The 13259-nt window shown below is 34.4% G+C and overlaps 1 protein-coding gene and 5 non-coding genes across 6 annotated transcripts; 3 read left to right on the plus strand and 3 right to left on the minus strand.

Annotated features, from left to right (window-relative positions):
- Positions 1–4047: 4047 nt before the first annotated feature.
- Positions 4048–5787, plus strand: LOC142597949 (uncharacterized). The gene is made up of 2 exons (XM_075734948.1): positions 4048–5269; positions 5690–5787. The coding sequence occupies exons 1-2, from the start codon at positions 4048–4050 to the stop codon at positions 5785–5787; spliced, it is 1320 nt and encodes a 439-aa protein (XP_075591063.1).
- Positions 5788–7821: 2034 nt separating this feature from the next.
- On the plus strand, positions 7822–7901 carry TRNAL-CAG (transfer RNA leucine (anticodon CAG)). Its single transcript has one exon. It is a non-coding gene; the product is annotated as a tRNA-Leu (tRNA).
- A 201-nt stretch (positions 7902–8102) lies between these two features.
- On the plus strand, positions 8103–8176 carry TRNAI-UAU (transfer RNA isoleucine (anticodon UAU)). The gene has a single exon. It is a non-coding gene; the product is annotated as a tRNA-Ile (tRNA).
- Positions 8177–10178: 2002 nt separating this feature from the next.
- TRNAN-GUU (transfer RNA asparagine (anticodon GUU)) lies at positions 10179–10251 on the minus strand. Its single transcript has one exon. It is a non-coding gene; the product is annotated as a tRNA-Asn (tRNA).
- A 228-nt stretch (positions 10252–10479) lies between these two features.
- On the minus strand, positions 10480–10552 carry TRNAN-GUU (transfer RNA asparagine (anticodon GUU)). Its single transcript has one exon. It is a non-coding gene; the product is annotated as a tRNA-Asn (tRNA).
- Positions 10553–10611: 59 nt separating this feature from the next.
- Positions 10612–10684, minus strand: TRNAF-GAA (transfer RNA phenylalanine (anticodon GAA)). The gene has a single exon. It is a non-coding gene; the product is annotated as a tRNA-Phe (tRNA).
- Positions 10685–13259: the final 2575 nt, after the last annotated feature.

Genomic DNA, 13259 nt, shown 5'->3' on the forward strand with positions numbered 1-13259 from the left:
CGTTTAACGTTATTATATTGTACAGCGAAAATATGTACAATTCGTTTTGAATTCTTTTATCTTGGATTAATTTCAAAAGCAGAGATAAATATTCTTCATCTGTCTGAAACTGCTTTAGTGAAATCAAAGCAATTTTTTGCACGTAGTAGTCCGAATCGTTTAAAGCTCGAACCAAATGATCTTGTATGTACTCCTCATCGTTAGAACAAATTTTAACAAGTGACTTTAATGCAACTCCACGAATGATCGCGTCTTTATTAGTCAAGTCTCGCATATAGTTATTTATTAATAAGGTACACAGCTCTTTGTCTTTCGCTGCGTACGAATTCAAAAATATAGCGATCAGCTTTTTTTGAACAACATCGTCAGTGACGGAAACCAGCATAACCTCTTTAAACAAAGAGCTCATGTCCAGCCCAATGAACATGTAAGCGATCAAACGCTGAAATATTTCACGTCGTTTTTGTCTATTGAGGGCAGAATTGTCTTGAGGTAAGTGTAGCAGCTCATTTTTAATGTCAAGAAGCTCTGTATTGGATTGATTATCATTACTCGATCTCATACATTTAGTGGAAATACGCTAAAACAATGAAAATGCAGTTGAATTATTTAATATTTTATTTATATAAAAAAAGTTCGAAATAGTAATCAATGAATTGTTCAGTGAAATAAATTATCTTGAGGCTTTTTGTAAAGCTCGTTTTACTAATTTTGACGCTCCACTATTATAATTTAGCACTCTCAATTCATTTAGATTGACTCGTACTTGACTTCCCAATGCTGGAATTAACACAGATGCCATTTTTCCATCGATGTTTCGAATCTGACCTAACATTCCTTTGTGGAAACCTTTAGTTAATATTACTGATTCTCCCATAATTGAATGGTGCTTTATTATACCCATAGGCCGGAAATCGCTTTGATTGAAAGCTGCTGAATCCGCAGCACTTTCTACTAACTTTATCATCGAGGACTCTGCAATTAAATGGCCATTTGTTTCAAAAGCTTCAGAGTGTTTTAGAAACAAAAAATCTCGCCATATATATTCTACTACGCAATTCAAACCCGCATTGGGACCATTAATTATTTCAACGATTGACTTTGTATGCACTTTCTCGCCTTCGCTATCCAAAATGAAATTCTGTTTGTAAATAGTTGTTTTAGTTAAGCGGAAAAGTTCCAAACAAATCAAACCTTTTGTAGACAGCACATCGCACATTTGAGTTCTATAGATTCTAATTATGACTCCAGCATTTCGCTCACCATCTAAAAGTACAAAATCCCCTACTGTAAATCCATTCAAAGAAAGTACAGAGTCGGAGGCTGCCGACTTTTCCAAAAGCATTACTGACTTAACAGGGCATTCAATAACACTTGAAGAATCGGAAGTCAAAATACACACACGATCTTCATTTACAGAAACTACAAGTCCGGACTTGTTCTTGTTTTCTCCGTCGACAATTGTTACTGATTCTCCAATATTAACTATTTTCTTAATTTCGTTCAAACCAACGAGTAAAACTTGGTTGTTAGCTGAAATTTTTACTGTGCCGTCATTATTTATAGACTGCACGAAACCTCGCATTCCTTTAAACTCGCCGCTTATAACTTCGACACATTGGTTTAGCGCCAAATTGATTGCGATTGAACATTTCATTTCGACATCCGCACCAACTAATTCAGACAGTTTTGGACAGTATTTCTGAAATAACTCTAGTTCTTCAGCAGTTGGTAAATCGTTTTTTAAAATAGACGTTTTCAACGTCTTAATCAAGAATCCTGTGTTCTCTTCAATAGTATGTCCCACGAACTTAATGCAACTAGTAAAGTTGAGCACGAACTCGTAGCTAATTTCGTATTCATCCAACATTTCTTTCGTGATAGGATGTAAACAAAACGACTCCGTAGTGTTATCATCAACATTGGTTGAACTAGAATCTGCTTTAGCATTTTCAGTTTTTTTCAATAAAGTTAGTTTCGCCAGGTTTATTTTGGGAATCATTCTAAGTACAGTTGTTTTTTTTGAATTATCGACCGCACTAACCAAAGCAATTTCGCCTTCATAGCGACCTCGCGTCACTCTGACCCAATCTCCAAGATAAAAATAATTGTCTTTAGATTTATTCACTTCAATGACGACTGGTATTTCCTCAATTGGAACTAATCGAAGGGTTTTTGGACTGACAAGCGGCACGTCGGATAAGAATGAAGAAATATCAGGAAACGAAGCTCCTTCAATGTACAAATAACCCTTGGCCACGTTGCTGGCAAAAACTGAGTAAATGGGGCAGTTGTCCCCAAACTTGTTTTTTTCGTTACAATACTTTTTGTAAACGTTGTAGCAAGCCTCTTTCTCTGCACCAGTAGAAACTACTTTAACATACCAAAGTTGAAAATCAGGATTTTCAAAGTAGGTTCCAGAGTATGACTCTTCCGAATCTTTGGGTATCTGGCTTATAGTAGGAAGAATATTAGGAGCTGAAGTCTCGACTTGATGTTCTAATTCCACTTCTTCTTTGTCCTCGTCAGCATATCTTTTTTCCAACTCGCAGAGTTTTTTTCGAAATTCGTCCAGATAGTTGCCTCGCTCTTCTACCCTCAAGTCAGCTTCCCGTTTGACTTGATAGAAATCTTTGTCAGCCGGCAAATTTTGATCGTCCAAAAATTCATCGTCGTAATTATCAGCTTCTTCAGCGTCAGAATGCTCACGAAGGTTTTCCTGCGCTTCAAAGTCAAAAAATTGAGAAACTTCTATTTTACGCTTTTTTGGAACATTTTCTTCGTTGTATTCTTCGTTAAGCTCAAAAAGATTCTCATTATCTGACATGGTTCTAGTTTTTCACGAGTACATTAATTTTGACAGCAAATCTTTATCGAAAGAATTGTCAAAGCAATGCCATTATTATAACGAAAATAAATTATTTAAATATAAAACTCAATAAATTCCAAATGATCATCCAGGTGAAAGATTTACTCACTTGTTATGACTCAATAATATTTCTTTGATAAGAGTGTGCTTCTTGCTACGTTTTTTCTTGTTGTTATTAATCAGCACTGCATCGTCGGACGAATTATTATTAGACTTAACAACTCCGATTTCAAAAAATCCTTTATTATTCTTGAGCAATTGCGATTCTTTTCCTGACCCACGATAAAAGCTGTTTTTAAACAGATATTTACGTAGATTTAACACTTCAAGCTCCTTTCTAATCTGTGGCGTTATTTCTCGTTGTTTCATATTGTAAAACTTAGACAAAACCTTAGAGTTATGCAGTTTGCGTTTCATTTTTAGCAGTTTAGTTTCATTATTTATTACCTTCTCAAAAGTATCATCACAATAACTAGATAACTTGAATTTATCTTTCTCTGAATCTCTCACATCAAGCCCAATTTCAGAATGGAGCACGTTGTAGTCGCGAATCTCGTCGTTTAAAGTCTGTTCAGCTACAACATCTTCGACGATTTCAAACGAGTTGTCCACCTCGTTTAAATCTTGTTCAACGGCGACTTTTTCAGTTTTTTTTTGGAGTTTCTCAATTAAACGCTTAGATTCTTCGACTTGTTCTTGGCAAATACCAAGTTCTGTATTGACTATTTCTGCCAGATTTCCAAGACTTGCTGGATTGGCAGCCACAGGGAGGAGATTATCTCCTCTGGTGCCAAATTCCAAATTTAAAAATTTAAAATGTTCCGGTTTGGCCTGTTCAATATCTCGTTGGCCTACTAAGTAGCAAATGTAACTTGCACAATTGAATTCGAGATCACCATGCATTGATTCGACTATCTCGTTCAAATACGATTTTAACTTAGCATTGTCGGTAGAAAGTTCATTTACTAACTCAGTTAACTTGCTATTAGAATTTTCGTCAAGAGAACTTAAAAACTCATTTATATCGACATTAAAATCAATATCCATATTAGCTTAGTGCAGGTAATTTGCAGCTCAAATTATACCCATTAGAAGCGTAATATTTTTATATATTTTTATATAAAATTTTTTTGGAAATTATCTCTAGTATACCAGAAAAAAGTTATAGCACATAAAAGATGGACGGAATAAATACTAATTTGAGTCAGTATGAAATGCCTGAAGACGTACTGCATTCGTTTGCATCTAGATTACCTAATCCTTGCCCAGGGAACTTGGTATTAAGATTCGCCCCTGAACCAAGTGGGTATTTACATTTAGGGCACATCAAAGCGATAATGTTAAACGAGTTTTTCATAAATTATTATGGTGGAAAACTTTTGTTAAGATTTGACGACACTAACCCAACATTAGAATCTTTTGAGTTTCAGTCGACCATCGAAGAAGACTTAGCGCTTTTGAAAGTAAATTTTTGCGGTCCAACTTTTAGTTCTGATTATCTACCGGAGCTTCAAGTCACTATAAAGGAGTTAATTTTAAAAAACTTGGCATATGTTGACGACACAGACGCTGAAACAATTAAAAAGGAAAGATTAGCAAAGATAGAAAGTAAATGCAGAAACAATCCAGTGGAGAAGAATCTAAAACTTCTCGAGGAGATTTTTCAGGGAACTGAAATAGGCCAAACTTGTTGTGTGCGTGGAAAAATTGATATGCAGTCAGCAAATGGTTGCATGCGTGACCCAGTGTTTTGGAGATGCAACCTATACCCGCATCACAGACATGGCACAAAATACAAAAGCTGGCCAACTTATGATTTTTGCTGCCCTTTAATCGATTCCTGGAGCGGTGTTACTCACGCGTTGAGAGCAAACGAATATGCCGATCGAATTCCAATGTATCAATGGGTTCAGGATGTGCTAAATGTTCGTAAAGTTGAAATATTTGAGTTTAGTCGCTTAAACCTCACAAACACGGTATTAAGTAAGAGAAAATTAGCGAAACTAGTCCAGAACGAATTTGTTTCCGGGTGGGACGATCCTCGATTCCCTACTGTGCGTGGTTTAATTCGAAGAGGAATTCATCCAGACTCTTTAAGGAAATTCATGATTGAAATAGGACCTAGCAAGAACACCAATTTGATGGAATGGGATAAACTTTTGAGTATCAACTCAAAAACAATTGACAACTTAGCTAAGCGTTACAGCATTGTACAAAGTCCGTACGTAGTCATGAATATTTCCAACATTCCAGAAGAAAAACGTTCGCTTGTTCGTTCTCTCCATCCAAAAAATCCAGACTTTGGCCAGATTCACTATACTTTGTCAGATACTGTATTAGTTGATATGAACGACGCACTAAATTTCGTCGAAGGTTTAGAAATAACTTTGCTCAACGCAGGTAACGCGATTGTTAAAGAAATTTTCAAGGACGATAACGGAACCATTACTTTTGTCAACGCAGAAGCTAATTTATACGGAAATTTCAAAACTACAAAATTGAAACTCCATTGGGTATCCAAAACAGACAAGTTAATGCAAGGGGTTTTGCATGAATATGACCACTTAATAAACAAAACACAACCAAAGAAAAATGACGAGATTGAAGAAATCATCAACAAAAACAACCACATTCAAACCGATATTCTGATCGAAGAATCATTTAGCAATGTTGCTCAGGGAGATTACATTCAGTTGCTTCGTGTTGGTTTCGCTAGAATAGATAAGATAGATGATTACTATCATTTAGTTTTAATTCCTAGTGGAAAAACTAGTTTGCAAAATGTCAAAACTAAAATTGATATGAATGTTTATACCAAAGGGTCTTCTGCTGACAAAGATACAACCAAACTTTCTAAAAAAGCTCAAAAACGTGCCGAATGGAAAGCCAAGAAAGCTTTGGAAAACGGTATAAATTGATTTAGTTTTCCAAATTTTTAAATATGTTTTCCTCAACTATAATTTTTAGTAGTAGCCACATAATTATTCGTAGAAAACGTTTTTAAAAACAGATTTAAAACAATGAAAGCTTCATTTGAAACATGTCTACTTCGCTTAAAATCCTTACGAAATTATGTAGTGACTATTTTGAAGATATCCTTAATGGTACTGTATTGTTAGAACAAGACAGTGAAACAATTCAAAGAAGTATGTTTTACTTTGTGCATTAAATTGTAGAAATTGCTTTATATTCTGAGGTACATTCTATTTTAACAAACGATGAAACAGTTTCCTATCGTGGTGTTTATTATAGACTAGTCAAATATTACATTTCGCAACGTCATTGTATAGCTGAGCTAAATAGTAAGTAAATATTCAAAACAATTTCGCAGAATTACTGGCTATACTAAATTATAGCAACAATCTGCAGTATGGAATCATACCTGCTTCTAAGGGCATTATTTATAATTCACTGCTCAAAGAAAAAAATTTAACAATCGACTCGTTCAATGATTTTAAACAACATGTTCATAGCAAATGTTTTGAAAATTTAATAATATTGGAAAAACACTGTAAGTTACTCAGCTTTCAAATTTTTTAGCCATAATGAACTACATTATTTGCAATAATATTGTAAATTTCAGCAATGTAACATTTCTAACAGCAAGAGGTTTTCCAGATAGAACCACTCTGCAGATATTAAATGAAATTTACGTTTTGAAACAAGATATAAATATTATATATGCAGGGGACCATGATCCATATGGATACTTAATCTACTTCCAATATTTAAAACATATAAACAAATATCATATCCATCATTTACACGTGCTAACTATGCTGACAGAAGATAATTTAAAAGCAGCATTTGCTCATAGCGTACCAATGACAGAAAGAGACGTAAAAATCATGTCCACTGTACGAAAACAATTCAGCGAATGTCAGTAAGTTTATGTTTGACCATCTTTTGTAGATCCAGTGCTGACAAATACTGTGAGAAGTTGTTAGACATATTAGAATTGACAAAACGGAAGTTCGAAGCAGAAGTAAGTTGCTTTTTCAAAAGAATACTTTTTTTAGGCATTGATAAATATTGCTTTCTTTTCTAAAAACTTAAATGCGTTACTTATTCAGTAAGCAATGTAATCTATTATTTATTTACTGAGCGGAATTTTTAAATTTCATTTCTCTTTCCCAGAACTCCCTAGCTTCAATAAAGCTGTTTAAACGGTTTTGGGGCGAAAATACATTATAATTCTTTGGTAACTCTTTACTGTTAGCTTGCTCGGGCTTGCTGAAGAACGATTTCAGTCTGTTAAAGAAACTTTGTTGAGACTCTATTCCACAAGAAGACTTGTCGGAATAAGGGCTAAATTTACTTAACCAAGATCGGGCGACTACCGAATCAACAAAATAGCCGTAGATAAATTTAGAATTTTTTATCGCTTCTAAAGCTTTTTTGTCTTCATTCGAGTAGTAATCGGTTTTCATTGGTATCGGCCAGAAACAGTTCCCAGCATGACGCATATACTCGCAGACATTATTATATTTGTTGTTGTTGACATCTTTAGGAACTGCTAGTCTAAAGCTGTCGATTTTGTAATTGCGCAGTTTGTCTTCATCTAGATACTGCACAGTGTATTTAGGACGATGGCTACCAAGATTCTTCAATGGCCTTAACTCAAAAACGTTGGAGAAAGAACTGTTTATGTAATCTTCTTCTTTTATTAATTCATTTTTATATTCCTCTTCAGTTGCGACTTTGTAATTTCCGCCGTGGTTAATTATTTTATAAGAAGACGTTTTGTCATCAAAATTATCTAGTATAACTATTGATTTAGACTCTGTCAGCTTCATGTTTAAGAATTATAAAAATCTTCAAAGGCATGTGTTAAGCCCATGTCAGTAACACATTTTATTTAAACAAGTAGATACACATATAGATTTTTCGAACATTTAAACTAGTCAACGATCGGCTTACAATATTTATAATGTTGTGCTTGTGTCACAATCGTCAACGTGGCCGAGTGGTCTAAGGCGCTGTGTTCAGGTCACAGTCTGAAAGGGCACGAGTTCGAATCTCGTCGTTGACATTTTGAAACGTTGACCCGAGCATACGCCTGAGCTACAAGTTAATTAGACCGAAAACCACTTAATAGCAATTATTTATATTGTTTTACATCAATAATTGCGTAGTTTTATCAATTTTTTATTTTTAATATACTGTCGGTGGAATAGTCGTTGTACCACTTGCTACACTACAAATCTAAATTCGACACAACTTTCAGTTTTTAGCTCTGTTAGCTCAGTCGGTCAGAGCGTCGGCCTTATGTGCCGAAAGTCGTGGGTTCGAGCCCCACATGGAGCTCCTTTTTTATTGAATATTAAGTTAAATACACTAAAACACCAATACAATAAATTAACATAAACTAGAATTACTCAATTGCATCAATTAGATCCATAGGACAGATTCCCTCAGCTGATAGTAAATAATAACTAAATTTAGATAATCTTTTATATTTGTTTATATTTTGAAATATCACAATAGAGGACTTTCTTTCAATTATATTCAAAACACAATGCATATAATCTTCAATCTGCTGATCGATTTCTGTAAAAGGCTCGTCGATCATAACAACCGAGAAACTAGAAAATAAGAGACGCAAAAATATTAACAATTTTGTTTGACCTCGACTCAAACAAGAATAGTCGAGCTGGATAAAATAATTAAGTCCTCCCATAGCCTCGATATAAGACAAACAACCGATTTCATTCAGTTTTTCACATATTTCGTTATCACTGTAACGTCTACTTGACAAAAGTAGAATATTATATTTTATTGTTCCGGTTAGCAAACCACCATCAAACGTCAACAAACAAATATGGTTCCTCAAATTTTTCTCGTTGATATAATTTAACAACGCGTTTGCCACAAAAACTTTGCCTGAATACATCAGATGAAACTTGACTAAAAGGTTCGCCAGAGTCGATTTGCCAACACCTGAAGCAGCAACAATACTAATCATTGCCCGCGGGGGAATACTGAAATTTAAATTTTTTATAATGTAAAAAGTGCCGTACCCGATATTTACATCATTAAACTCTATTGAAACATCTTTTCCGCCAACCTTGACGACTCCGTCTTCCAGTGGCAAGGCAAAAATCTCAATAACGTTTTCAAACTGAAAAATTGTTTTTACCAAATTAAATAGCGATTTGGAAAGTTTTTCCGAGAAATTAAACGTTTTCATGCAAATTTCAATGATTGAATAGATATTCGCGGCGATAACTGTCGCACTGCTTTTTTTGTTCAAGTAAATGTAGTATTTAATTAATAAAAACACTAAACCCCAGTATTGTAGATAGATCAATATCATGATTATACTGGATAAGTATTCGTAGTTTTTCTTTTCTTCACCATAGGTCATCTGAAAGTATTGACATTTTTGGATTTCAGTATCAACAACACAATGTTGTTTAAAGATTTTTAATTGACTGATAGACCTGGCTACAAAATTCTTTAAATTGGTCTTCAATGTGTGGATTGAGTTGTGAAAGTTGCTTCTGTAGCAAAACAAAAATAAAAAAATTGTGTTTATAATCCAAATAAATGCAATACCTATGGCTGCATTATTATTCAAAACCTTCTTTATAACATTTCCCGAGAGTACAAAGTTTAAAATAGAAGGGAGTAATATCATTGTAACCGTGTAAAACGGAATCGACGATGAAGACACGTCCGAACACAAGACTTCTGAAAATTTAAAAGCGTTCGTATACTTGATAAAAGGCATTTTAGTGTTAAAAATATGGTTGGTTAATCTGATCATTAATGCATTTTCCAATGCTTGAATTATATAAGTAATCAAGATATTGGCGACTTGATCCAGTATTTTCGATAATACTATAAAGAAAATTATTTGCATGACTTTCATTATATTAATTTTGGTGCTAGAATCTGTATTTTGTTTGATTTCCATATTCAAAATGAACGAATTTTTCAATGAGACGTTGTAAATCCTAAGGTACTCGTTGTAAATTATAATCCCAATAATGAAAAATAGCGTTACAAATGCCGATGTAGACATACAGTTTACTACTGTAAGATACCATTGCTTAAACAAAGAAATAAAATATAGAAAACTAGCAAGTTTTTTCTGCTTACCTTCACATTGCAGCAGTGCGAATGAATGCTTGTTTTTCATTGAGAGACATTCAAGTCCTAATTGCCTATCATAAAACTATTCAAGTGCACCAAAAATCACAAAATTTGGGTTCAATTATTTTTTAATAAATTGACTCAAGCCTAACAAATTCCAAATAGTGCTTTGATTTTATTATAACCATATTTTTAGAAAAATTAAAAACACCGGTTCCAAGAGGGATCGAACCTCTGACTTTGTGGTTAACAGCCACACGCTCTACCTACTGAGCTATGGAACCTAATTTAGATATGTTGTTTTGGTTCATATTTATAACTTGTCTCTGAAATATATTTTTATCGTTAGCTCGAAAAAACACACTAAATATACGGAATACAGGCAACTCGCCAATACACGTAGTCACATCAATCATTTAGTTCAAATGAACTCAAAAATATTAAGTTATAATAATCATAAATCAAGTTTTTAAATAACTATAAAAATTACTCAAATAAAAAACAATTAAATCCGGTTCCAAGAGGGATCGAACCTCTGACTTTGTGGTTAACAGCCACACGCTCTACCTACTGAGCTATGGAACCTTAAAAATATCATTTGTACGCTTTCTGGCAGTAGCAACTAAGTTTTTGTGTTATAAAAATGCCGTGACCGTGGATCGAACACGGGACTTTAAGATCTTCAGTCTTACGCTCTCCCAACTGAGCTATCACGGCTTAGACAAATAGTTTTTTAGTGACGAATCAACTAACTATGAAGTGAACACCATGTTTTTATCTTTTATGCAACAATTTACCGGGCAACGCTTTTTTTTTCAGAAAAACGTGCGATTTTTTATAAGACGAAATCTCATGCTGTTCTTCTTCTTCAAGAGAATCTAGTTCTCGTTTTAGCATCTGATAATAAGAAACTATCTGACTGTTTGCTTTCCAGTGCGTATTAATTTTTACTTCTATTTGTGAACAGTAACTGGAACTTGCTAATTCTCTAAGGTTGCGGCTATCGTTACAAAGCTGCTCAAGCAGCTTTATGGCGCTAGTTACAAGTTCTTCAGATGGCGATTTGCATATATAATAAATTAAATTGGGTCGGATGTGCTTGGCGATTCGAACCAAAAGTCGTTTGTCGATATTCACAAAACGGTAAAACACTTCAATCAAGATAATCAAAAATCTCGTATCACCCGTGACCTCGATAATATCGAAAGTAGCGAGTATATGATCTAGCGGCGGAACTCTATTTGTGAAATAGCTCCAACATTCGGGAATGTCAACGAACTGAGAGAGCAAGTCAGACGTGATTACTAAGAGTTCTATTGATTTTTCCTGCAGCCTGAGCAAAATAATTTGAAGTATATCTAATAGAATGGGGATCAAATTAAATTTAAAAAACTTCAACTTCCATATAGGTTTTTTAACGAGTATTGAAACAAACTCCAACATTAATTTTTTTGACTCAAGAGTTAGCGCCTCCCACTTGGCTAACAAGCGTACGAGCAAACTGCACAGTTTAGAATCAAACATAGTTTTTTCAGTCAGTAGTTTTGTAATCGTCAAAAACCTTTCGATCATTTCTCGATTAATGGAGAAATTTTGCAAAATAGATTCAGTATGCTCCGAAACCAAATTCAAAATGATTCTAATCGTGGTTGGGTCCACATGATTGAGATGTATTTCTTTTATTATTTTATCGTATATATTAATGACTTCTGTTTTAGATGACGAAACACTTTTCAAATAAGCATGAAATATGTGCAAGCAGTCGCAGATTTCTAAGTCCTGAATGGGCTGTTCCGTTTTGTTTTCCAAGGCGCACGCTTTTTCTAATTTGTTTATAATTTTCAAAACACGAACTGAATCCAAAACGGTCAAAATTCTAGCATCATACGTATAATTTTGGTTTACAAGTCGATTGGACAACAATAAATCGTACAGCGAGATGTTTAGTTCTATCGGTTTTCGTAGATCTACTGGCCGCCAATGTAAAACAAAGCAGATTAATTTCAAAACGTGCGCTTTCATGAGTAAGTTATCATCGTTATCTGCAAAAATTAGCAATTCTTCAAATATTTTCAACCCACTGGGCAAGCAAAGCGCCTCCATAGCCGTTATAAACATGCTTGCAATCAAAGCCACGCGTTTATGCAACATTTCATCGACTTGTCGCAGTAAGCTAAGTTTACTTATGTCGGTAATTTCGTTCAAAATGGATTTTGGATGTGTAATGTAGAAATCAAATAGGTTAGTGATTTTTACTACTATGTCGACGCTTTCAAGATTCATTTTTATCATCTCCATGACCTGTGTTTCTGGTAGAGTCCTATTCGACAGAACTGATATGACGTAGTTGTCTATTATTTGCGTTTTTGTCTGGTTGAAGTAGTCATAAATCAACAGCCTATAATAGTAAAGTATAATTTTCTGAATTTCCGACGTGCGATTATGCCAGATAGATAGATTTACAACCGTGTTTGGATCGTAGTAAAAGTTGTTCAAATAAGCTTCTGATACTACGTTATAATCCGCGAGTATGTTTTGCGGGCAGCCAGTGGTATTGTAAATGAAAGTCAAATCGCTGATGTATATTCCAAGTTTTTCATCATCATTTCGATACGACGATAGTGGAACACTCATAACGTAAATTAAAAACGACCTCTCGTTGTACAAAGGCTCGAAGTATTCTCTGACTGCGTCAATGATAAAAATATAAAAATCAGTACATACGCAGACCACATATTTGGCTCGCCAAGCGCCTGAATCCATAAAATGATTGTACAGCTTCGCGTAACAACTCGTCTCTATGATTTGCAGATTGTCATAGTTAGTTTGCAGTTTATTCATGACCGTTTTTCGGTGTTCGTCTTCAGTGATGACGTCTGAGCTGTTAAAATACAACCATAGCAAAGCTCCATCAGTTCCGTTATACTGTGTACAAGAAGCAGGCTGCAAAATATAGTTTATTTTGAGATAATTAGTGGGAATTTGGAAAAAATAGCCTTCAAAAAAGTCGGTTCGTGTGTTTTTACGAATGTTCAGGTCAAAACATAATTTGTATTTTTTATAGTTTGTTTCAAATTCCAACGGCAACTGAGTACTGATAAAGTTCTCGCACAAATAGTAAGCAGCGTAAACGTTCCTCAGCTCATTTAAAAATTTATAACCCCTACAAAGTTTGTATTCCCATTCTTCCGTTGCGTTTATACGAATCAAAGAGTATCCATAATTGACGGCTACGATACTTATTATAAATTTGAAGTCTACTGAACGCTTATTAATTAGGCTAAAACATTTT

The sequence above is a fragment of the Dermatophagoides farinae genome, unplaced genomic scaffold (genome assembly GCF_024713945.1).
Source record: "Dermatophagoides farinae isolate YC_2012a unplaced genomic scaffold, ASM2471394v1 contig2, whole genome shotgun sequence".
Lineage (NCBI taxonomy): Eukaryota > Metazoa > Arthropoda > Arachnida > Sarcoptiformes > Pyroglyphidae > Dermatophagoides > Dermatophagoides farinae.

Excerpts from the sequence above, each read along its gene's own strand:
- LOC142597949 (XM_075734948.1), top strand. The coding sequence starts at position 4,048 with ATGGACGGAATAAATACTAATTTGAGTCAGTATGAAATGCCTGAAGAC. Across the intron at positions 5,270-5,689 it reads AATAACTTTGCTCAACGCAG|GGTCTTCTGCTGACAAAGAT; the intron begins GTAACGCGATTG and ends TTTATACCAAAG.